Source organism: Tenrec ecaudatus, chromosome 2 (genome assembly GCF_050624435.1).
Source record: "Tenrec ecaudatus isolate mTenEca1 chromosome 2, mTenEca1.hap1, whole genome shotgun sequence".
Taxonomy (NCBI): domain Eukaryota; kingdom Metazoa; phylum Chordata; class Mammalia; order Afrosoricida; family Tenrecidae; genus Tenrec; species Tenrec ecaudatus.
In genome coordinates this window covers 164,942,756-164,968,872 of record NC_134531.1, presented here as the reverse complement: position 1 = coordinate 164,968,872, position 26,117 = coordinate 164,942,756, and the positions used below count along the sequence as shown (strand labels likewise).

General features: G+C 46.3%; 1 protein-coding gene across 2 annotated transcripts; it reads right to left on the bottom strand.

The window, feature by feature from the left end:
- Positions 1–43: 43 nt before the first annotated feature.
- On the bottom strand, positions 44–25,294 carry CNOT8 (CCR4-NOT transcription complex subunit 8). 2 transcript variants are annotated; one of them, XM_075541875.1, is made up of 7 exons: positions 25,134–25,294; positions 10,107–10,294; positions 9,018–9,211; positions 7,381–7,542; positions 3,540–3,684; positions 2,651–2,761; positions 44–1,568 (listed from the first exon to the last, which is right to left on the bottom strand). In XM_075541875.1, the coding sequence occupies exons 2-7, from the start codon at positions 10,221–10,223 to the stop codon at positions 1,419–1,421; spliced, it is 879 nt and encodes a 292-aa protein (XP_075397990.1). In that variant the 5' UTR covers positions 10,224–10,294; positions 25,134–25,294; the 3' UTR covers positions 44–1,418. The 2 variants fall into 2 exon arrangements, with proteins under 2 accessions (XP_075397990.1, XP_075397991.1); XM_075541876.1 differs by lacking the exon at positions 25,134–25,294 and adding an exon at positions 11,522–11,538.
- Positions 25,295–26,117: the final 823 nt, after the last annotated feature.

Below are 26,117 nucleotides of genomic sequence, written 5' to 3'. Positions count from 1 at the left end.
GCACCAGAGCAAGCAATCCGTAGTGATAGAAAAACAGGCTTCATGCCAGCAGTTAAAAAAAAAATCTTTATTTTACAAAATTAAAAACATAAATAATATTTACAGGCATCTTAAATACCAGTTTATAATAATACTTGACATTTTCAAATCATTTCAAATTGAGCTTCCTGTGAGTTGTTAAAATGCTAGCCTATCGTCGGCTCGGTGAGCCGCCAGCTCCCACCCTCGCCGGCGGAACTGTCCATCCTGTAGTCCTTCCGAAACAAAACAAAACACCCTCATGTCCCGAGCTTCCTCCCGCAACCGTGGGACACTCCTCCAAAAGCGTTCTAGAACCAAAACTGCTGCTTTCACTGTCCTGTTGACAAGGAACTGCAAATTCTTTTTAAAAGACACACATTTCTGATACTCATTAGAACCCATCTCCCCAGCTTTGCCTCAAGTTCGCTGAAAGAAAAGCCGAGGAAATGGAGGTGGGAGAATACAGATGACCGTCAGAAATCATGGGACTGGAAACATAACAGACTCATGATCCAAACCTATGATCTTAGTCATTTTCTTCAGGATCAAATCCAGGTTAGCTTATTACAGAATACTTAGAAAGATTTCAGGTGGTGCACACAACCACAGATCTGGGGTACATCGAAACACAGACTTCAAAGACACGTAGGTGGTACCTCTATACCCATTGTGAAGTTTCTCGTGATCAGTAGACAGATTCAGTAGGAAGTTTGCTTGCAAGAAAAGTTTTCATTATCTGGTCTTCACATTTCAGCACGGAGCAGTTCATTTCCCCCTGACAGCATAGAAAGCAGACTACCAAAGTGTGAGGAAAGCAAACATCTTTGAGAGGGTCAGGACATAATATATATACATGTATAGATGTAGATGTGTATATGTGTCTATGTATAAAGAGAGAGAGAGAGATTTTTTTAAGAGGAAGAGACTGGACATCCACCACCCATTTCCTAAGAATGCCCTTCGGTTCCATCTTCCCAGAAAGTCCTCAGCTCAGCTGAGAATCATAGCCAGGTGTCTTCGTCCTCAGAGATCAGCAACACATTGGCAAAAGAAAAGAAAGACAACAGGTAAGAGTTTATACATTTTACTAATTTGTTTCAACTGGTCCTGGATATTTAAAAAGGTGTCATATGAGCCATGGATGCTGGTGGCAGGAGGCAACTGGAGAGGAGAGGCTTCGGGCTGAGGAATTGGGAAGACTTGTTGACAAATTCAGAGCAAACACCCCTCTTCCAGGTTTCAAAGACACCGCTTGTCTTCAGTAAAACAGAAGTCTTTCTGCTCAACGCAGACGGAAGGTAGTTTGCTCAAGAGAAGCGTTTCTCTCGGGGAGGAGGCAATTGCGCAGACTGATGAGCGCGGTCAGCGCCAGGCCGGCCCGCAGAGCCTCGCTGCCCTCACGGCTGCAAGTTGTTGATGAGTGCCAGGATGCTCATCTTCTCCTGGGCTGAGTCCACATCCTCGTTCTGCTTCTGGACCACGCCTGTGCCCAGGCCGTAGAGGCGCCCACAGTACTTGGCATCGTCAATACTGTCCTCAAAAAATAACTGCGAAAGAGGACAGAGAACCTGCGGTGAAAATCACGCCGAAACTCAACCTGTTCAACGCGCTGTCTTAGACAGCACCTCACAGCTCTTGGAGCTCTGAATCCGGCAAGCCAGAAATTAACTTCCAAACCTTTCCCGCCCAGTCTCCAGATTCCCGTCCCTCCATTCAGGCTCTCCTGGCGGTACACTCAGGAGCCTTTCGGGGGCGCCTGGGCTCCTGCCTCCACGACCTTCTCTGTAACCGGCAGCAGTGGTTCAGGGCTTAGGCTTCGGGCACAGACGAACTCCTGGTGTGACCGTCACTAGCTCCCTTCAGCTCTGTAGCCCACGGCCCCCTCTCTATAAAATGGGGCCACGCTGGGCTGTGGTGAGGACTGAGCTTGTGGGCACAGAGGGAGCTCTCAGAGCAGAGCACTTCACCCCTGCACAGCACCCCCACCAGGAATGTACCTAAACAGGTCTCCAGCCACTGCCACAGGACAGAGGGCCTAGAGGACTGGTTGGCCCAGAACTCAGGCTGCAGCAAGCACTGTGTGACTCCTGGGCTTTAAGGTCACACGGAGAAAGTCTATCATGGGCCAGCTTCTCCACCCTGAAAAGGAGCTCCACCTCTTCAGGTAGCTGTGCTTTTTCTAAAAGCAGTTTCTCACTCTCTCTTCCTTGCCAACTGCTTTTTCAAACACTGGGTGGGGCGAGTAAGGCAACTACGAAGACATGCAGTCCTGTCCAGAATGAGTTGTAGGAAATTCAATATAGAATTTGCAAATTACCAAACACCAACAAATGTGTTCCTACTAAAGGCAGGCGGACGGGAAGGAACAGAAAGGATCAGAGCCCCTGTGAGCCCTGCACCCAGCCCCAGACCTGGTCCACCCAGTAGCTTCTGTTCTAAGTTTCCTTTGCCTCTCAAGCTTGACCTCCACAGCAGAGGAAAAGACTGATTGATAACCCTTTCTCAGGGGGTCCATCAAACTCCAGGAGAAATGATTAGTTTTCCACAAACTTCCTCCAGCCCAGAGAGCCTGCTCAGCCTCTGCTCGCTGCTGTAGACAGTGTCTCTGCGTTTCCCTGAGCTTGCTTACCTCTTTCATCCTGAAAAAGGCCATTCCAGTCAGGAGCGAGTCAGAGCCTGCCTGGTGCTGCCTTCCAATCCTCTGCAAATCCAACTGATCTGCAACTTCCTGAAGGCCGCCCTGGAGGTGAACGGGGAGCAGTCAGAGCAGAGACTCAGCACCCTCTCCGGGGCTCACCGCGCCCATTCTTGAGCGCACTTCTCTGGGTGACAGGAAGTGAAAAAAGGCAGTTTCCTTAACCCAGCAGGACCCACTTTCTAGCCTCCCCACCCTCCCCAATGTTACATTATGTACAGTCCACTTCTGCTCCTTTCTTTCTCTTTGCCAGACCTCTGTCCTCCAAGGTCCAAACTGCTGCTGTACAGCAAGACTGGGCAAAAAGTAAAAACCAACCAAATTCTACACAGCCAACTCCCCATGTCAAGGATGACAACGACTGGAATAACGGGTTCTTAAGTGCGCTAGTCAGAAGCCCTGGTGGCTTAGTGGTTACACGTTGGGCTGCTTAACCAGGATTCGCAGTTTGAAACCACCAGCTGCTCTGAGGGAGAAAGACCAGGCTTTCTATTGCAGTAAAGAATTACCATCTCGGAAACTGACGGGGCATTTCTAGCGTGTCCTGCGGGTTCACTATGAGTTGGCCTCGACTGCACAGCAGTGAGTGAAACTCTAGGATAAAGAACCCATCCCTGAAAAGTTGCCCACACTCTCACTAGGTTGCTGGGCCTCCCCTGCGAGCTGCCGCACAAAAGCCGGGGCCACGCAGCCCCGTGCTGCAGCCTGCCCCACAGCGCGGGCCCCCGGAAAGCACTCCAACACGCCGACAGATGGCAGGATGGGCTGCTTGCTGTTTCTGTTTTTCTCTCGTTTTATGTTACTTGGGGAAAACCGTGTGTACCTTAAGATTTTTGCAACTCTTCATCAGGTACTTCACATCGTAAATGGATGGGAAGAAAAGGTTCAGTATATGAAAGAATTCATGTTCCTCTTCTGGCAAACGAGAATCCGTTAGCAGCTTTACCATGTAGCCAAAGTCATAGCCACTACAAGGAGAGAATGCGGCACTGAGGTTAAACACCAAGCACTCTGTCTCACACTGCCTCAGGTTCATGTGTGGCAATCACGTAATTTCATGTCGACTTGAAAATGTACAACAGTGTAACCGACAGTTCCGGGGGGACATGGGAGAGGGGGAGGTGGGGGGAAGGTTAACAAACCCAGGGATAAGGGAACAACAAGTGATCCAAATCGGTGGTGATGAGGGTGTAGGAGGCCTGGTAGGGCTTGACCAAGGGTAATGTAACCAAGAGGAATTACTGAAACCCAAATGAAGACTGAGCATGATAGTGAGACAAGAGGGAAGTCAAAGGAAATAAAGGAAACAGCTAGGAGGCAAAGGGGCATTTATAGAGGTCAAAATAAAGGTATGTACATATGTAAATATATTTATATATATGGATGGGGAAATAGATCTATGTGCATATATTTATAGGTTTAGTATTAAGGTAGCAGATGGACATTGGGCCTCCACTCATTCCCTCAATGCAAGAATACTTGGTTCTATGAAACTGGCATTTTGTGATGCTCACCTTCCCAACACAAATGCTGAAGACAAAGCGGGTGAATAAGAAAATGTGAAGAAAGCTGATGGTGCCCGGCTATCAAAAGATATGGCATCTGGGGTCTTAAAGGCTTGAAGGTAAACAAGCGGCCATCTAACTCAGAAGCAACAAAGCCCACGAGGATGAAGCACACCAGCCTGTGTGATCACGAGGTGTCTATGGGTTAAGGTATCAGACATCATCAGAACAAAAAATACTATCATTGTGAATGGGGGTGGGGGGAGTGTGCAGTGGAGACCCAAAGCCCATTTGTACGCCACTGGACATCCCCTTACAGAAAGAACTCGGGGAGGAGACAAGCCAGTCAGGGTGTAGTGCAGCAACGATGAAACATACAACTTTCCTCTAGTTCCTAAAGGCTTCTTTCACCCCCACCCACCACCCCACTATCATGATCCCAATTCTACCTTACAAATTTGGCTAGACCAGAAGTTGTACACTGGTACAGATAGGAACTGGAAACACAGGGAATCCAGGACGGATGATCAGGACCAGTGGTGCGAGTGGCGATACGGAGAGGGTGGGTTGGAAAGTGGGAACCAATTATAAGGCTCTACATGTGACCTCCTTCCTGGGGATGTACAACAGAAAAGTGGGTGAAGGGAGACGTCGGACAGGGCAAGGTATGAAAAAATAATAATTTATAAATTCTCAAGGGTTCATGAGGCAGAGGGGAGCGGGGAAGGAGGGGAAAAAACAAGGAGCTGATGCCAGGGGCCTGGGTGGAGAGTGGATGTTTTGAGAATGATGAGGGCAATGAACGCACAAATGTGCTTTACACAATTGAAGTATGAATTGTCCTAAGAGTTGTGTGAGCCCCTAATAAATTTTTTTTTTTAAGTGGAGGCATGGCATTCAAACGCTCAGTCAGGTTACAGCCCAATAGTGCCTCTTGGTGGACATGACCTTTTCATAAGGAGGGGCTAGGGATTTCCTTCCCCCAGTCCCTGCCTTGGTCTTCCTGCTTGCTGACCTGGAATGCTGCAGGAGCCCTTCCATGCTTCTGCCAACTTCAGACCCACAAGGCTAAGTACACGCCAGCCTCTGATAGTCCTCTTACTTTCTGCATCATTGCACATGGCTGCGCGAGTCTGAGGAGGGACTTATGGACTGGTATCAGACTTATGGACTTGCGCTGGACTGGGCTGGGACCTTTTCTTGATATAGAATTACTTCTTGATATAAAGGTCTTTCTTACACACAGATGCGTGTTAGTAGAGGTTTCTCTAGTGATCCAGGTCTAACAGATTATGGATTTTCACAGCTTCATTTTTCAAAGCAGCTTACTCTACTGTAATCTGCAGTTTCCACGACTTAATAGATTACTGTGAGAAATATGAAAAAGAACATGAGGCACTATATAAATGTGAGTTTTATTCACCAAAGTTTGAGGACAGAAGAACTGGCTAGTGCTTACTATCCTTACTGAACAAGGATGCCAAAGCCGAATCCGCATTAAAAAGGAGGAAATGAGAGAGAAAGAGGGAACCGATCGCAATGATCAACCTATAACCACCTCCAGAGGGACGATCAACAGAAAAGTGGGTGAAAGAAGACAGAGGACAATATAAGATATGAAAATAATAATTTAAAATTTATCAAAGGTTCATGAGGGAAGAAGGGAGGGAGGGAAAAAGGAGAAGCTGCTATCAAGGCTCAAGTAGAAAGAAAAGCCTTGAAAATGATGGTGGCAACATGTGTACAAATGTGACAGACACAATGGATGGATGTAAAGGTTGTGATAAGAGCCCCAATAAAATTATTTAATTTTAAAAAATTATTAAAAAAAGAGAAACTATTCCAAAACTGATTGTAGTGATGACTGTACAACTCAGCTTGATGCAATTTAACTATTGAATTGTATAATTTGCCAATAAACTGTTGGAAAAAATAAAATTATCTTTTAAAAAAAAGGAGGAAAGGCACAACAGAATTTCAACTTCTCAGCAGCTCTGACTTTCTAAAGCCATGGAGGATGGATGAATTCCTATAACCAATGCCCTGACATAATTTTTAAACATTAAACTAAAATTCTCCCCTGGAGTCTTCTTATAACCAAACAATTTCATAGTCTGCATGCTCTTTTAAGAACTGTTGATACCAGGTCAAATTGATTAACAGAAACTAAAAAATGTAGAAAGGAACCTTAGTTTAGTTCATGAGGGAGGGACAACTTAGAAAAGGGGAAAAATGAGGAGCTGATGCAGCACATGTTCTGAGAATGATGAGGGCAATGAATGTACAAATGTGCTTTATGCAATTGATGTATGTATGCATTGGGACAAGTTGTATGAGCCCCTAATAAAATAATTAGAAGAAAAAAAGTAAAGTAAAGGGGGGCAAGAATGGTCACAGACCTCAAAGAATGGAATCACCGTCCCTAAATTGTACATGAACAAACTGCTGAAGTCGTGCAGGCTTGCTGTGTATGTTCTCAAAAACAATAAAATTTTAAAAATGTAATGGGGGGAAAAATACCCCGCAAAATTCAAAAGTACTTCAAAGGAAAGAAACATCTCCTATGGGAAATCTAAGGTACCCTGGTGGCACTGCCGGGTAAGCTCTGGACAAGTAACCACAAAGCTGGAGGTTCAAATCCACCAGTCACTCTACTGATATTGAGGCAATCTGCTCCCAGATTGACAGCTTTCAAAACTGTGCGCAGGGTCCCTGTGGGTGGCAATAGACTCAACAGCAGTAGGTCCTGCTCTCATGAAGCTGTACAGCCCGGAAGCCCTAGGGAGCAGTTCCACTTTGCCCTGTAGTGTCACCATGAGTCAGAACCGCCTCGAAGGCAGCAGGTTTCGTTCATAGGGAATCTATCTGCCTCTGGAGTATTTGGAAAACCACGGGGCAGCCCTATAAAAGGAAGGAAAAAGAAAACCAATTCCACCACTGCCTCCACCTTCCATCTTCTCACTTGAATAATCCGGCACGACAGCCCGTAACAGATCTGGATCATGCAACATGCCTAAGCATGCATGTCAAATTTGAATCGTGGTTACCATTTCAACTTAGTAACTCCTCCTGGTCAGCAGTAGGATCACACCAAATAAGCGAGGAACCCCCTGCCCCAGTGAGGCCCAGAGCAGGGGGAGCACATTCTGTGGGACTGACCTGTGAAACGAAAGCCACTTGACATTGTCGCAGAGCACCACCCCTGATGTCATCAGCAGCTCTGCAAAGTGCAGCGTGTCAATCCCTTCCTCTTCGTGTTTCTGGAACTGAAGTCCCGAGTTAGCCAGGAGATCTATGGAATCCTGGGAATACATGTCCTCTCTACAAAGCAAGGCATTCGTTTATTAGCTGAAGGGGCAGCCAATAATGTCATCACCAGATACACCATATGGACATTAAAAGTTATTTCTGAGCTATCAGATGAACATGATGCCCAGGTAAACAAAGAGGTATACAAGGTAAACAAAAACTGTGCCCAATACATCCACATCTCCTTATAATCAGCAAAATGATCATTCTCCCCGCAAATTCCCTTCTTATAAAGTTACACCAGATGTATGGATTGTAAGAGCCCCCAATAAAATGATCTTTGAAGAAAAAGGAAAAAGAATTACACCATAATGTGCACTCTATTGAAAATGCCTGAAATTCAACTACCTGTGTTTAGCACCCCCGTGCAACCTTATTACTATGATGATTAGAACAGCTTCTTTTGACAGGTAAGGACACTAAATTGCAGAAAGGGAAATGCAGACTCAAATTACTAAGGTAGGAAAAGGCAAACTAATATTCTAACCTTGATCTACCATGTAAATCTGGAGGGTTTTTTGGATAGCTTATTAAAACATACTCATATCCAAAGTTTATCCATTTAAAGTCTACATGATTTTAGTATATTCAGACCTGTGCGATGGCTACTAAGTATTACAACAGTTTCATCACCCCACGAAGATACCCCATCCTTAGTAAGCAGTTGACTGACAAGTCCCCGCAAACCCCACCCAGACTGTTGGGGGCCATCCCGGCGACCCTTGTGAGACAGAACCAAACACTGCCCGGTCCTGTGCATCCCCCGCTCTTCTAGGCACCATTCATCTCAAGCCCTCTGCACATCTTGTACTGACGGAGTGACACACCAGGTGGGGCTCTGTACTCATCCAGGACACCGTTGTCTAAAGTGTCACGTGTGGTTCTATGTTATCAGGATTTCACAGGGACCCATTTTCCAGTTCAGACGTTCGAACACTTGTACTGTTGGCCCTCGGAGGTAATGCAGCCAGGAGTGCTCGTGTGGAGAGCGCTGCGTGCCTCGGAGAGCGCGGCTGGCACGTGGTGCCTCTAGGATGAGCGTTTGGAAGATCTACCTTTCCCCCTCCCAAAAGTGGCTGTGCCATTGTCTATCCCCCCAGCATTGCTCCACGTCCTCGGCTGGGTTTTGTTCTGTTTCTCCACCGTTCCGAGGCCATCGGCTTGGTGGGAAGTGGTGCCTCACGGTGCGGAGCTGCGCTGTCGGGACCACTGCCGACACGGAGCGGCTTTCCACGCGCTTACTGGCCACGTGGTCCTCTTCTCGGGAGAAACATCTGTCTGTCCATTTCTCACTCGACGATTTGCTTTGAACTGTTGAGCTTTCGTGCTGAGACCCCGCCCACGCAACCCTATCTTCCGCTTGAAGGTGCCACCAGACCCCTAAGGTCAGTGGAAACAGAACTGCAAATGAATTAATCAGTTAGCAACTGGCGTCTGTACAAATGTCGCAGGTCTGAGAATAACCGAGAAGCGTCTCAGACACTTACGTAAGGTTGAATTTGAAGTTAAACTGCCAGGTGTTGATTCCAGAGGGATACTCCCCCTTCTCATTCGTGAATGTCAGGCCAAGCTGGATAATCTTTAAAAGGTCAACGTTGCACCGAAGAAGCTGATACTGGTAGTCTATTGAACTTCGAAATTCACCGATTGGCCGAACCACAACACCTGGAAATTCGGTGTCCTGGAAAATGCAAACATCTTTCATCATAAGGTTTAAGAAAGCAATAGATGTTGGATTGGTAATGCATAATAAACTTTTTACCTCAATGCAAGTTATGCAACGTGCTTGGGCACGAAAGCTAGCTTAGACTGATCTCGTTGCTAGCTACTGAGGGGCACCAGGATCATGGCGCTTGCCACAACAACCTAGAGCCTACGGCGGGCAGTGACTCCGAGTGGCCTGAATAACTACAGGCGGGCACCTACGACAGTTAGGAACTCTCTAAGGAGTTGAGAACAGGATATGAATAAAAACACCAGCATAGAAAGTGACCACAGTAATGCAGAAAACAAACATAAAGAGCCACCCCTGCCTTGAGAAAAACACCGGGGACAAGACCACAGGGGGTTCTGCACACCACGGCTCACGGCTCATGGGAACTCTGGGCAGCTAAGGGAGACGGGAAGCAGGCAGGGGGTGGCGATGGTAACGAGGAAGGAGACTGCAGCCCAAGCCTCTCACCTCCCTCTCCAGCCACTGGGTGCCAGGCAGGGGTGTGGGCCCCTATGGACGTGGCCAGGAAGCTGGAATTCCAGTGAAGTCCCCTGATTTTAAAGGCCGTCCATCTTTTTTAATGTTTTACACTCTGCAGCTGCATTCTCCTTCTCTAAGGGAAGGGGGGGGCCCTATAGGCTACTCTAGCGCCCGTCTTTAAAACTTGAACAGGGACTTTTACCCAAAACTCCAAGATTCTAAATAGTGTCATCTTTCTCAGGTACACTGGCTACCTTGACATGTCACAAACGTAAAACAATCTTTCATCATAACTTCAGCGCAAAATTTCTGGGCAGAATCTCCTATTAAGCTTCCTCCTTAGGCCCGAGCCAGCAGGTGCGTGGAAGAGAGCAGGTCTCACCATGGCGATGTAACTGTAGCTGAGCACAATTTCCCGGATCTTCCTCATCTCTTCTTCTAGATTGCCGGCCCAGACCTCACAGATGACCTGGCTGTTCTCCACGACTGCTGCCGGCATCCTGAAGACGCCTGCGAAGTCACCTCCTGCTGACTCTGTCAGAGGGCGAGCCAGATAACGGTCGATTTGATCTGGATGGAAAATGGATTTTAAGATCACGTAAATTTAGACACACTGGCACAAGAAGTTGATGAAACAATACATCGAAACAATGCCTTGCCCTCACTTTATCAGTGTAAGCTAAACCAGTAAGACTATTCTCTCCATTTTTTATGACGGAAAAGTTGCCTTTGTCAACGCACACACACACACAAAGTTCTTTAAAGAAATCCCAATAAACTTCTTCTGTCTAAGCTGCTCTTTCACACAGAAGTGCAATCCCTAGGCCTGATCTCATTTACCTGCCCTCTCCAGTCTACCCGAATGATTAAAAAGCTTCCCACAGAGCCGCCCCCCCCAGTGCCCTGCCACTCCGAAAGCAGGGCAGAGAAGTGACCACCGCGCGTCGCTGCGGAAGCGGGCTGCCACAGGCTCTGCCTCGCAGGGCTCCGGGTTTGGACCGCCACCCTTTCGGTGCCAGCCTCACACTGTTTCCGCGGTGGTACCAGGCTCCGAGTCCCCCAGGGAAGAGCCACAACTATGCCTCTCTGTGACTCTCACGTGTCTATGCAAAGAGATTAAATCTTGGAATCATTTCTAAAGAAATCACATTAGCCATTTTAAATGCATATGTGAACGTAAAAGTCTGAAAGGGGAAGGGAGGGGGAAATGAGCTGATACCAAGGGCTCAAGTAAAAAGAAAATGTTTTCAAAATGATGATGGCAACAGGTGTACCAGTGTGCTTGGCACAATGCATGTATAATAGGAGCTGTACGAGCCAATAAAAATAAGTCTGAAAAGATGTGGACTTGACCCTGAATTAAGCTCTTGCACCACTATCCCCACAAAAGGTGGAAACTATTTGCCATGTCATCCAAAGGGCAAATACAATCAATTAGAGGTTAACTACCTTAATATAGTGCCTCTTCAGATTTATGCAACTAGTTCGTGAAAGGAAGGTTGTGTTTACAAATTCCGCTTATTAATTAGAACTGAAGTCATTAACATCTACTTCTCAACACATGACATAAAAAAACTAAATAGTAGTTCAGCAATAAGAATAGAGAAGAAATGACTCAACCAGGAACAAAATGATTTATGGTTTATTTTCTGAGAGCGAACTGAGAGAAATTGGGGAGGGGAAAATATTCTGTAAGATAAAACTCAACACAGTAAGGCTTCAGAGTAATGTTACTGTGGCAAACTCACTATGAGAGGCTTAAATGTATATATCAAAGCTTATAGGAAGGGTGTTTACCTATAAAACGAGCCCACGGCAATGGTCCTCAAAACAATATGGGAATGCAATGTATAGACTCAAGGGAATAGTCCTAGAAACAGCAAAATGAGGGAGAATGATTTTCCAAAGAACAACAAAAGGAAACCTGTGCTTTTTTACCTTGAGACAGGCAGAAACCAAACCTGGAACAAAACCGAACCGGCATCATTCCTCTGAGAACTTCTGAGAAATCAACCCACTGACCTGTCATCAGCCCTTGAGGACTCACTCCCTTTGATCCCGGAAACCTGCACTGCCAGAGGCTGCTGCTCAGACAGGACAGGTCTTCACCCTGCAGTCCCTATGCCATTTCCCCAACAAACACAGGTGAAAGAGCTGCCTAAAGACTGGCTCTGTACTCGAAAGGCCTAGTATTGTTCTGTACACAATGGGACAAGTTTAAAAGCCATCAACAATCAGACTGAATATGGGGCAAATGCAGAAATCATCAGAATTTCAGATTCGAAACCATGCTTAAGGTTTTTCCTCGCAGACGACAAAAACCATTTCTATGGCTATTAATGTTAAATGGCTCCACCTCTCTTCCTTATTTCCCTTGCTGAAAAAAATGCACTTCCTTTTTATCTCATTCAAAATCCAACCATAAATTACTGCAAGGGAAGTGAGTATCACTCTGGGGCTTCGGAGAGAGAGGTTTCCATAAAAACAAAAGCAACTAGAGACCTAAGCAAAAAGGCCCTTGTTTCCATCCTAGCGCAGAAAAAAATGAAAAAACATTAGAAAGGTTGTTTACAATAAACTCAGAGAACCAAGTACCCCAGCAAAGAAGCTTTGTAAGACTGGTATTAGGCTTATCTAAAATGTAAACCCCCCGGGTGACAGACAAAAAATGCAACTGTGAAGGGAGACAGCGGACAGTGTAAGACATGAAAATAATAATTTATAATTTATCAAGGGTTCATGAGGGTGGAAGGGTGGGAAAAAATTGAGGAGTTGATACCAAAGACAGAAGTAGAAAGAAAATGTTTTGAAAAGGATGATGGCAACATATGTACAAAGTGCTTCATACAATGAATGTATGGATTGTTATAAGAGCTATAAGAGTCTCCAATAAAATGATTTTTAAAAATCTCCACCAAATTCACAATGTGACAGTTAAAAAAAAGATGAACAACATCCCAGTATCACTGACAATGATAATTAGAATGTAAATTTCTAGGTTTTATTCACAAGATGTTAAAAAACAGAAGGTTAAATTAAGGTGACATTTATAATATATTACATGCTGTATTTATTATTAACCAATAAATTTATATTTGTTTTAGGGATATGAAATACTATGGAACATAATCTGAATAATAAATTGCTTAAAGACTACTTGGGTTGTATCAATATAATTCAGGAAACCAAAAAAATTTAATTAATGATTTTTTGTAAAGAACACAGGAAAACTAGCAATGTTTTGTAAAGAACAAATTGAAGATGATCTCACTGGCGAAAGGCAATATGAATAACAATATGAGTAATTTCTACAATATATTGAAAGTTCAAATTTGAGTTCATAATTTATTAAGAAACTTAACCTAATTGGTCACTGTCAGCAAATTCTAGTTAGACAATTTGCTACTTTTAAAAGTGTCTTGACTTGTTGTGCAAACAGACCACTGAATAACCGAACTGAGGTGCAAGCAAAGTTCCTCTTGACCAGGCTGCTAGGGCACCAGTGAAAACAGAATGATGTCAGCTCACCATACTGGAATCCCTGCTTAATTTCCAGACTCAGAGTAATCATAAGGCCATTCATATGAAAAACTGATCTTTAAAGACAGAAAGAGGTCCGCGTGGCCGACACGGGGTGAGCAGGATTAGCTCTAAGCAGACACAAGGAACTGTAGTGCTCACTGCACAGCTCAGTACATTTACTGTGACAAGACGCAACTGTACATTAAAGACTTCCCAAGTGTGGGGAAAAGGAATGTCACGTTGAGGACCAACATATACCAGATTCAAGCCACGATTTTCAACTGTCTCGTGTTAGTTAGACACTGAATAAGGAGCCCACAGAACTGACGCATTTAACAACTACAATGTCGGCCAAAAATACTGACAGCTCCAGAAGAAAAACAGATTAGTCCTGGAAGAAGTACAGCCAAAACGCTCCTTCAACGCAAGGTTGGCAAGACTTGATCTCACAAACTTTGGACATGTGATCAGGAAGAAATCAGTCCCTGGAATAAGGACATCGTGCCCGGCAGGTGGTCAGCAAAAAAATAAGACACTTGGCCAATGAATGGACAAATGTGCTTTACGCAATGGGTGTATGTATGGATTGTGATACGAGTTGTATGAGCCCCCAATAAAATGATTTTTTTAAATAAGTAAGAGGCTCAATGAGATGGGCTGACACAATGACTACAATGGGCTCGCTCAAACATCACTGTGAGGATGGCACTGGACAGGACAATGTTTGTGTGTGTGTGTGTGTGTGGTGTGTGTGTGTGTGTGTGTGTGTGTGTGTAGTCATTAAGAGTAGAAACTGACTTGAAGGCACCTAACAACAACAACAAAAGAAGCAACACATCTTAAAATGGGTAAATTTCATACTATGCAATTTTGCCTTAGTAAAATTGTTAAAATAATCACAGTGGCTGTTCCCATCCTGGAAAGAGAACCAGTTATGTGCTTCCTGTGCTGCTGTCCAGCCACTTCCAACCCACAGTGGCCCTGTGCACAACAGGACCACACGCCTGGTCCTGGCACGGTGGCTGCAGCAACGGCTCCAACGTACTTCCCCGTCTAAGGATGTGCAGGGCCAGGCACGACCAGGCCACCTATGACCGCGTCCTGCCAAAAAACTACCTTGAATCTGACCAAACCTCGAGAGTTAACTACTAATTTACAGAAAAATTAAGAGTTAAAACAGAAAAAGAAAAAAGTGCTAAATGATATCACAGAGATCCAATCAACAAAATCGACTGTGGGAACAACTGGTTTCTTCAACAAAGAAATTGCAAGACATGAAAGTCCATCAAAATGTTGGGCCTTCTTTGGATCCTGCTGTAAACAGTGTGACCCCATGCCCTAAAAAATGAAATGCACGAGACAACTGCAAGTTTAAAGAAGGGCTGACTAGTGTGGGGGGTTTTCTTTGCAAAGTCTTAGGAGCCCTGATTGTGTTGTGGCTATGCATTGGGCTGTTAACAAGGTCAGCAGTTCAAAACCTCTAGCCACTGCTCTGGAGAATACCTAACCAGGCTTTCGACTCCTGAAAAGAAAGACATCTCAGAAGCCTGCAGGGCCAGTTCCACCTTGTCCTGCCTTGAGTCAGAATTGACTAAAAGAATTTTCCACAAATATTTTGAAGCCTCCTCCTACAGTTGGATGGCTTTTTTGTTTTGTTTTTCACTATCTTCTAGAGAAAATACCGGTGACGTGAAATGGCAAGTTTGCTTCAAAGTAAGACTCAACGGGCAAAATCCTCATAACCTTGTAGCATCTTCCTTTCTACTTAAGAGGTTTAAAAAAAAACAACCAAAACCTGAAATTCAGAGACATTCATTTTAAAAGGCAGCATAAGACTTTCAGTTTCAGTCAAAAGTAACCGTCAGTACAGCAGGCCAAGTAGACAAGGTCCCCAGTAGAAATGTAGGTCACTGTTCGATCTTCCAGTAATTTTAAGGAAATAGAAAAATCCATATCAAACATAACTAAAAATGCACAAACAGCACACAGTCAACTAGATACGCAGGCTATCAATAAAAATTAACGACTTACATTCACCAAGAGGAAAAACAAGAACCTAGCAGAGGGAGGCAGGAACTGTTGGCAGTGATGTATCTGAAAAGGGTCAAGCAGTACAGGAAAACATTTCTAGGAAATCCCAGTGGAGACCCAAAGCCCATTTGTAGGCCACTGGACATCCCCTTACAGAAGGGTCTCGGGGAGGAGATGAGCCAGTCAGGGTGCGATGTAGCAACGATGAAAAATAGAACTTTCCTCTAGTAAATGCTTCCTCCTCACCCGCCTCACCCCCACTATCATGATCCCAATTCTACCTTGCAAGTCTAGATAGAACAGATGATATACATTGGTAAAGATAGGAACTGGAAACACAGGGAATCCAGGGCAGATGATCCCTTCAGGACCAGTGGTGTGAGTAGCAATACTGGGAGGGCAGAGGGAAGGTAGGTTGGAAAGGGGGAACCGATTACAAGGATTTATATGTGACCTACTACCTGGGGTACGGATAACAGATAAGTGGGTGAAGGGAGACGTCGAGCAGAGCAAGATATGACAAAACAATAATTTATAGGTTACCAAGGGTTCATGAGGGAGGGGGGAGCAGGGAAGGAGAGGGGAGCGGAGAGGGAGGGGAAGAAATGAGGAGCTGATGCCAGGGGCTTAAGTGGAGAGCAAATGTTTTGAGACTAATGAGGGCAATGAATGTACAAATGTGCTTTACACAATTGATGTATATATGGATTGTGGTAAAAGTTGTATGAGCCCCTAATAAAACGATTATTAAAAAAAAAGAAAATCCCAATGCCTCAACAGCAAAAAGGCAAGCAATCCAAAGAAAACATGGGTAAAGGACATGATGTGGCAACTGCAAAAACATCTGGGCAGTCAACAGACACATGATGAGATGCTGTCACAGAGGTGACCCAAATAGTTGACCCTATAAGGGGTTTTCAAGATTGTAATCTTAAGGGATATGAAAAGAGCATGGGGCCATATCTGATCTCCTCTGGCTACACAGGGAGGAGAATTCAACTCATCGCCAGCCCGGGCCGCCTTATTGCTGCAAGGTCAGCTAGAGCACCACCCTCCTTTCATGTTGGGTTCAAATATCTGCTGTAAGGGCCAGCTGTGAGGGAGGAGAGGAGCCCAGGTGGGGTGGCAGTCGCCCAGCTGAAGGGAGATCTGTGAGGGAGGTGGTCGCCCAGCTGCGCAGTTCAAAACCACCAGTGCTCTGCAGGAAGAAAAGGAAGCGCTCACTTTGGCCCAATCCCTCTTTCAAATGCATTTTAGAAATTAGTACCAAGGGCTAATCAATGACAACATTAACATAAGATCCTTATGCTCCACGGAGATGATCCATAAGACTCCATGATAAATTAACAAGGTGGTCTCTAAAGGGAGCCAGAGGCAGATTAAATTTCTAAAAAATTAACAAGACCAAGATCCAGGAATGGGTTTGGGGCTCAAACTGAATCGTAGCTCCAATTTAAGTACAATTAGTTGTTAACATCATGGTCCTGCTGGATACCCTCGGGAAGGGAACACATAAGATACAGATGCTAGAGCAAAGTGTGGTGAAAAAATTAGATGGTACCCAGCTATCAGATAAAATAGCATCTGTAGTCTTTAAGGTTGGTTTTCAAAGAAGCAGCCATGTAACTAAGATGTCAACTAATTCCACATGGATAAAGCACTCTAACATCAGTGACCAAAAGATTGAAAATCATATACTCCAAAGCTGAAGAAATATTATCAGAATCTAAATTGTGAGATTCTGGTTTGCAGAAGGCTCTGGATGGCAGTGGAAGCCCAAGACACATTTGTGAGAGAGCTCCACACAGGAAATAAGCCTCTGGTGAGTTCCCTCCATCCATAACAAAGGGTTGGGAATAAACTGGTTATAGACAGAGTGACTACAGGAGACCAAAATGATAAACCTGACCTTTTTTAAAAAAAATTTAAATCATTTTATTGGGGACTCATTCAACTCTTATCACAATCCATACATACATCCATTGTGTCAAGCACATTTGTTACCATCAGCATTCTCAAAACATTTACTTTCTACTTGAGCCATTGGTATCAGCTAATCGTTCCCCTCCCTCTCTGCCTCCCTTCCTTCATGAAACCTTGATAATTTATAAATTATTATTTTGTCATGTCTTACACTGTCTGAGGGCTCCCTTCACCTACTTTTCTGTTGTCCATCCCCCAGGGAAGAGGTTATATGGAGATCCTTGTAATCAGTTTCCTTTGTTGTTTTCCCAGACTGCAGTTTTTGATTTATTAGAGAAGTTAACAGGTTACCACAAGTCAGGATCAGAAAACATTAAGGAGATAGTTACTGAGACCACACCAGCATCACCTCTCCTCAGTCAGCAGCCAAGTCTCTCGAGTCCTCTGCCTCTCGGCTCGGCAGTGCCGTGGCCTGTGACCTGTGGCCCTGGGCCTGGAAGCCAGCCACAACTCGACCTCACAGTCTCATGATCTTGGCACCGCTCCCTGTTCTGTCTTAAGAGTCTCCCTTTCCTCAGCTGCTGGTTTCAGCTGGACTCTTTTGCGGTCTCCACGGTGTCTCCAGCACGCCACTTTGGACTGAGATCTTACTACACACGCTTCCCTGGTGGCTCTTCTTCCTGGATGGCCCTGGGAGTTCTCTCTTCTGGTTTCTGGGATGCCTCATTAGTATAGCCAGGAAGTGGCACGGAAAACTGACCAGTCCCCTCTATTAGTGTTTCACACACCCTAGTCCCATCCAACCACTTGGCGGGAGTTACAGAATCATGGACAGAAGAGCCACATTAAGAAATTTCACTTTAAAAAGGAAAAAAATCATAAGTCATCAAAGGTTCAAGACCGGGGGGGAGGGGGGGTAAATAAACTGACCAAGGGCTCAAGAAGAAAGAAAAGGTTTTGAAAACAATAATGACGACAAATGTGCTTGACACGATGGACGGATGTATGGACTGTGATAAAAGCTGTACAAGACACCAATAAAATGATTTTTTTAAAAAAAGAAATTTCACTTCCCCACCTAGAGCAGACCACCTCAACTTCCTCATTAGCCATTCACTGCCATCAAGCCTACATAGCAACCCTCCAGGACCGACAGAACTGCCCGGGGGGCTTCCAAAACTGTCACTCTGTCCAGGAGGAGAAAGCCTTATCTTTCCCTCATGGATCAGCTGGTAGTTTCAAACTGCTAACCTTTTGACTAGTAGCCTAACTTGTAATCCACTAGACCATCAGGGCTCCTGTCATAAGCCATTTCCCCCATCTCCTCCCCCCAAAAAACAAACTAATTGTCATGGAGTCAATTCCAACCCACTGTGAACCTGTAAGGACAGAACAGAACTGCCTGTGTCAGTTCCTAAGAGTGTAACTCTTCTCCAGAGTAGAAAGCCTCATCTTTCTCCTGAGGAACAGCTGGTGGTTTTGAACAGCTAACTTTGAAGTCAGTAGCTCAAGACATAATCACTATGCCCCCAGGGGTCTTAGCCATTAGTGAGATGTAAATCAAGACTATAACCTAGTAAACTCTTACCCCAAGGCAGTGATACTTCCTTGAAAAGCCACCAACAAAAATCCAGCAATCCTAGATCTAGATCTTAGAGAAATAAGAGGTGCGACAAAAATGCACGCATGCATACCCATGTTCATCCAGCATTATGCACAACTGCAAAAGGACGGAAACAATCTATGCATCAAAAATGAATGGCTAAACACACGTTGGCAAATGCTCACAATGGAATAATAGGCAGCAATAAGTCATTATGATGAATCTACAAAACACTTCGCAACACCTAAGAACCTGGTGGACATTCCACTGAAGTAGATCGTAAAATGGAAAATATGATATGAAACCACTCTTATAAAAGTCAAGAATAGGGTGACACACACGGAGAACCACATTCTCTGACGGTTCCTAGAGACTGAGACGAAGGATGGGGAGAGAGAAAGCACTAAGAGATCGTGATTTTAGTTTGTTAGTTCTGATGAAGGGAAAAGCAATACACACCTTGGGGGAAGTAGGGGCCACGTAGGAAGTCCCTAAGAGGTACGCAAGGTTACAAGTTAACTACGGTAAATACCATGAGCGCCCTGGTGGCACTGGGGGTTACATGTCACGTTGCTATCCCCAAGGCCAGCAGTCCGAAGCCACCAGCGGCTCCATGGGAGAAAGATGGCCTTTCTAACTGTGAATACTTACAGTCTCACAAACCCCAAGTTCTACTCTAGCCCAGAGGGCAGCCCTTGGCAGCCTGTGGATCGCCACCCCTTTGGGGGGCAAACGACCTTTTCACAGGGGTCGCCTAAGACCATAGGATAACACCTATTTCTGATGGTCTTAGGAACCGAGACACTGCTCCTCTATCCGGTCTCCAGGTGGGTCAGCCCACATGCAGATACACCCACAGACAAGTACCCAGCGTGAAGACTGTTACCCATGCTACACCATGCTTCAAGACAAAATTTCATTTATTTGTCATTAGAAATGACTATTTCACAATATATAATCATATACTATTTTTGTGATTAATCACTATGCTTTAATTATGTTTAATTTGTAACAATGGAAATACATCCTGCATATCAGATGTTTACAATTCATAACAGTAGCAACATTGCAGCTATTAAATAGCAACAAAAGTAAGTTTATGGCTGGGGGTCACCACACCATGAGGAACTGCATGAAAGGGTGGCAGCAGGAGGAAGGTGGAGAACCACAGCTATCGGATCACTATGAGTCAGAATTGATGTGATGTCAGTGAGCTTGGTTTTTGGATAGTAAATACCATAACATAAACAACCCTGCTGTAACAGTTAACAACTCACTGCCATCAAAAGCTCCATAGGGTTTCCCAGGCTGTCAATCTTTACAGGAGCAAAAAGCCTTTCTCTCTGGGGCAGATGGAGGATTCAAACTTGTGACCTTGTGGTTACCAGTTTAATGCTTTACCCACCACACCACCAGGGCTCAAGAGTAGGAAGCAAAAAAAAAAAAGAGTAGGAAGCAATCCTTTGAGAATGGATACACAGGTAGCTGGGTAAGCGAAATAGATGTGGGGAAGCCATGTACATGTGGACCACACCCATGTAGGTATGGTTGTGGATTTTTCCACACACTATGTATGTACTGCATGGAGATTCAGTACAGAAGGGCAGAGCTACAGAAACTTCTGAGAAATTAACCAAACAACTCACAGAGTAAGCTCCTGGGTTTGAGGCTAAGGACCATAGTACTGAGGGGCATCTAGATCAACTGACATAAACAATGGCAAAGCGCCTCACCCTAGTTTGCCAAGCAGCACCTGGGGTCTTAAAAGCTTGAGTAGCCATCTGAAATATAAACTCTGGTCTTTCCTGCCTGGAGCAAAGGTGAGGTTAAAAATAGACTCAAGAAAGCCATCAGTCCAAAGGACTAATAGCCCACATACATCACAGCCCCTCCTCTGACTTGAGGCAAGAACTAGATGGTGCTCAGCTATCACTATGAGCCATCAGGTCCAAGAATATTTTATATCCTTGGATGGAAAGTCTTGGTTAGAATGGGAGAAAAATATAAGTCGAAACTCAAAATTCCTAAAAAAGACCACACTTACTGGGCTGATACACCTAGAATGACACTTCTCAACCTGTGGGTCGCAACCGCTTTGGGGGACGAATGACCCTTTCACAGGGGTGGCCTGATTCATAACAGTAGCAAAATTACAGTTATGCAGTAGCAACAAAAATCATTGTACAGCTGGGGGGGAGGTTTCACTACAACATGAGGAACTGTCTTAAAAACTCGCCACAGGCAAACAAGCCCACAGAGAGGAAGCACACAAGCCTAAGTGAATACGATGTGTTGAAGGGACCAGGTAGCAGACACCAAAGAACAAAAACCATCATTGTGTGATCACATTACCCACATAAACGCTGAAGACGAACGTGTGCATAAGGAAGTGTGGTGAAGAAGGCTGAGATATAGCGTCTGGGGACTTAAAGGCTTGAAAGTAAACAAGCGGCCATCTCGCCCAGAAACAACAAAGCCCACATGGAAGCAGCACACCAACATGTGTGATCATGAAGGACCAAGGGGACCAGGTTTCAAACAACAAAGGCAGGGGGAAAAAAATCACATCACCGTGAATGAGGGGAGTGCGTGATGGGGACCCAATGCCCATCTGTAGACAGCTGACATCCCTTGCAGAGGGGTAGTGGGGAGGAGATGAGTCACTCAGGGTTCAGTGTAGCAACAATGAAACTCACAACCTTCCTCTAGCTCTTAAACGCTTCCTCCCCCCCAATTATCATGATCCCAATTCTACCTTGTGGACCTGATTAGACCAGAGGATACACAGCGGTGCAGTAGGGATTTGGAAACACAGGAAATCTAGGACGGGATCCGTGAGAGTGGCTACACCAGGAGAGAAAGGGGTGTAGAAAGGGGAAACCGATCTTGGTGATCTACACATAACCTCCTCTCTGGGGGATGGGCAACAGGAAAGTGGGTGAGGAGAGACGCCAGGCAGTGTAAGATAGGATAGAGTAATAATTTATAAGTTATTAAGGGTTTGTGAGGGAGGGGGGAGCGGGGAGGTGGGAAAGGGAAAAAGGAAAATGAGCTGATTCCAGGAACCCAAGTGGAAGGCGAATTTTGAGAATGATGAGGGCAACGAATGTATATGGGTGCTTTAGTCAATGTATGTATGGATTGTGATAAGAGTTGTATAAGCCCCAATAAAATGATTTTTTTAAGTCATGGGAGGGAGGGGGAGGGGAAAAAAAGGGAAACCGAGCTGATTCCAGGAACCCAAGTGGAAGATGAATTTTGAGAATGACGAGTGCAACTAATGTATAAGGGTGCTTTGCTCAATTGATGTATGTATGGATTGTGATAAGAGTTGCATGAGCCCCAATAAAAAGATTTATTAATAAAAAAAGTCACATTCGGAAGGTTGAGAACCACTGGCCTAGAAGAACTGCTGAGATTACTGCTCTAATTCATTTCTTTTTTAAAATCATTTCATTAGGGGCTCATACAACTCTTATCACAATCCATACACATATCAATTGTGTAAAGCACATTTGTACATTCGTTGCCCTCATCATTCTCAAAACATTTGCTCTCCACTTAAGCTCCTGGCATCAGCTCCTCATTTTCCCCCTCCCCCGTTGTGAACCATTGATAATAAATGATCATTTTTGTCATAGCTTACCACTGTCCTACGTCTCCCTTCACCTACTTTTCCGTTGTCCGTCCCCCAGGGAGGAGGCTATATGTAGATCCCTGTAATGGTTCCCCCTTTCCATCCCGCCCTCCCTCCACCTAATTCATTCTTTTAATGTGGACCTTAAGCTATTCCCAGAGGCCACTCTCAACCAACCACACATTCTCTTTTTCACATACACACACACACATGCATGCGCACACACCTCATTTCTATCAAGTCAATTCTGACTCATCCCAATACTGAAGGATAGGGTAGAACTGCCCTCTTTCTCCCCCAGAGCTGTGGGTGGTTTCCAACTGCTGACCTTGTGGTTAGCAGCCCAACGTGTAACCCATTAGGCCGCCAGAGCTCTATAAAGAACACACCAGCCTATAAAGTAAACAATAACACCAATGAGGAAGGAGCTCCTTGGAGCAGCCCAACTCTACCACTGGGCACCAGCAGCCCAGATGTGGAGATGAGACGAGACAAGGGGGCGGGGAGGGGAGGTGGTTAGGGGGAGCAGGTGGAGGAGACGAGGGACAGCAAGGAAACCAGACTAATGGAAACCTAGGATGGTAAATCGGGAGTGTTGACACATTGCTGGGATTGCAACCAGCATCGTAGAATTATTTGCCTATGAATTTCTTCCTAAAGTTCCTACTAAAATTGGTTCGTCTCCAAAGTCCATCAACATTTAGTCGCATCACTGTTCATCCTCACTCTCCTTGTACAATGTTAGCTTGCACTCCATTTCCATAGAGGAAAACAAATTCTGAGATATTCGCTTTAGAAAACTGTGTATGATTTCTACTTCGAAAAGAATCGGCCTTTGCAAAGCTAGCCACTGCGAAATTTGCCTGACAAGCGGACAATACACAGGACTACTAGCACAAATAAATAGACGAAATTCCTGCACCAAACCCTCCTCTAGAAAGTTTGCCGTTTGCAAGCCCCTAAATGCAAAACGATCACGCAGAGACTGCAAGGCACCACTTTTAACTGGGCAAGCGCAATTAGTGGTTATGATGGCTAAGAAAATGTCAGACGAAATAGCCACTCAAATATATGTATACAGCAATCTCTAATTATAATGTTTTATTTACATTTCAAGCAAAACAGAAAAAAAAACAGCAACAAGTTTCAAAGCTGAAAGAAACACCTCGCTGATTTCCCATGACACGGGAGAGGTAAATCTCCAACTCCGCATCCTCCTAAAGCATTTTTATGGACAATTTTGCATCATCGGCTAACTTTAAAACCTGAGCTACAACTCCATTCCATATATGAAAGCAGTCCACCAGCACTAACTGGTAGATGTCACCCAGAGAGGGCAGTCCGGGTAAAACAACACGTGGAAGGGCGCTGAAAAGAGGAAGACCCTTGCGGAGATGGATTGACACAGTAGCTGCAACAATCCGCTCAAAAATAACAATGGTGAGGATGGAGCTTAAGTACTGTGAACCTACTCAACCGCACTTAACAAGTGGTAACTGTTACTACTGGGTTGTGCAAGGGGAAATGTAAACACACTAGAGGGCAGCAAAAAAGTTCAGGGGAGCCGGGAGTAAAAGCCCCCCTGCAGGCCAGCAGTTCAATCTCCGGGCTGTCCTGGAAAAACTAAGATTAAACTTCTCCAAAAGGAAGCTTCGCGTTCGCCCCAGGAAGGCTGTGGTGAGCAACTAACCCAGCCGCCAGCTTTCGGGGCCAGCAGTCCAGCGTTCTAGGCGTTGCTTGGGGGAAATAATGTTGAGTTTGGTGGGGTTGTGTAGTTTTGTCCTGCTTCAGCCTCCCTCCGTTTACAAGGACACGATAAGCATGCCTGCCCACGTCCAGCGGAGTGAACAAAGACTTAGCCGTGCTGGAGTAAGGCGGAAAGCGAAGTAGCAACAGTACCAAACAGGCTCTGCCCCCTACCCTGCCGCGGCGCCGCCGGAGCCCCGCAACCCCCAAAGCCAGCGTCGGAAGACACTGGCCGAGGCGGAACCGCGGGTCAATTCGTTCTCCGAGGGGCTCGAGAGGCCAGGCCTGGGAGCGGACTCCTCCAAAGCAGCGGCCCTGGCTCCTAGGCCACGGAACGGCGACCAGAGTGTGGGGCCACAAGAACCAAGAAGAAGGGGGGAGGCGAGTTCGAAGGGGGCGGCCCGCAGGGTTCCACTCTCCCAACTCTGCCTCCCATCGGCACCCGGCTCTTCCCCTTCAAGACCTTCCACCCACTTCACACCACAAACACCTCCTCTTCTCTCTAACATCGCCCCACCCCCCATCCCTGTGTATTTATTTGGGGAAAGCGGACATAACAATGCAGGCCGTAGGGCCAGGCGGGCCTCAAAGTTGCAATCCAGGCCAGGCTACCTACTCCCCGTGTGGCCCTGCACGAGGTCCTTAACTCTTCTTGTACCTCAGTTTTCCGTCCTGGTAAAATGGGTTTATTAACAGTGTATACCCCGAAGGACTGCTGCAAAGGCTACCCAGAAAGAAGCCTACGAGGGGCCCCGTGAAGTCCTTGCACCTCTCAATCGATTATTATCGTTGCGATGATGGTTGTTATTACTCGTAACTGGAGGTCCTCCCTACACACTGCTCAACATACAACATACAACCAGGCGGCTTCCTCCCACTGGTCCCCCGATTGCCTCCCACAGTCATCGCCTCACGCTCCTCTCTCTGGTAAGCGCGAGGCCGCTTACCCTGAATTGCAGAGCCCGCGAAACGCGGCCGGGCGGACGGTGGACTCCCCGGTGGCGGCGACAGCGGCCCCTGACCCGGTGCTCGCCTCCCTCTGCCCCGGATCTGCTCCTAGAAGCCAAGGGCCGGTGAGATGGGGACCCCCGTGCCCAGAGCGGCCTTACGCACCGCCCACCAAACAGCGCAGGCACGCCACTCTACCTATTCGATCCTCCCAACTCGCCTGCTCCTTTCGCGTCACTCCAGACGCGAGCGCGCCCGACCATGCCCGCCCCGCCCCCTGTGCGCGCGCCGGCGACTCCGTGCGTGTGCGCTCCGCCCCGCCCTGGAGGTCGCGGGGAACAGCGCGCAGGCGCCAAGGCCGGAGGGCGCCGAGAGGAAGGCGGGGCCGGGCCGCCGCGGGGACGCCTGCGGGAGACGGCTCACCCTCGGCCTAGCGCAGTGAGCTGCGCGGGCCCGGTTTAGGCCGGACGGCTAGCTCTCCTTTTCGGTTCTGCGGCCCTTGGTGAAGGGGCAGGCGTGCCTAGAGACGCCCAAGGTCGAGGGGAAAGGCGTCTGACCAAGTTCCCAAACGGAGCGCCCGTCTCCTTTCTTTGAAACACCGTAAAAATCGTTGAGAGGAGGGTGTGGGGCGAGGGCCGACGGGGAGACGTCCTGCCCGCTTCCTTCTGTACTAACGCGGCCTCCTGAACCCTCACTTACAAAACATCCACCTCCAGGGGTCCTTTCTGGCAAACAATTCGTTTGGGGTGGGGTAGCACGCTCAGACCCAGGCTGAGTGACGTACGCCGGAGCGCACCACCCTTCTCACCACCTCACAGAGCCGGGCGAGGAGCGTTACCATAGCAACGGGGCCCCGGCCGGCTTGAATTGCAAAGATGCCACCTCCCTTGGGGGAAGCGCCCGGCAAGCGCTAGCTAGCGTCACCCCCAGCATGCAGGAAGCTCGGAGACCTGCGGAGACCCGTAGCCTGCTAACCGCTTTTT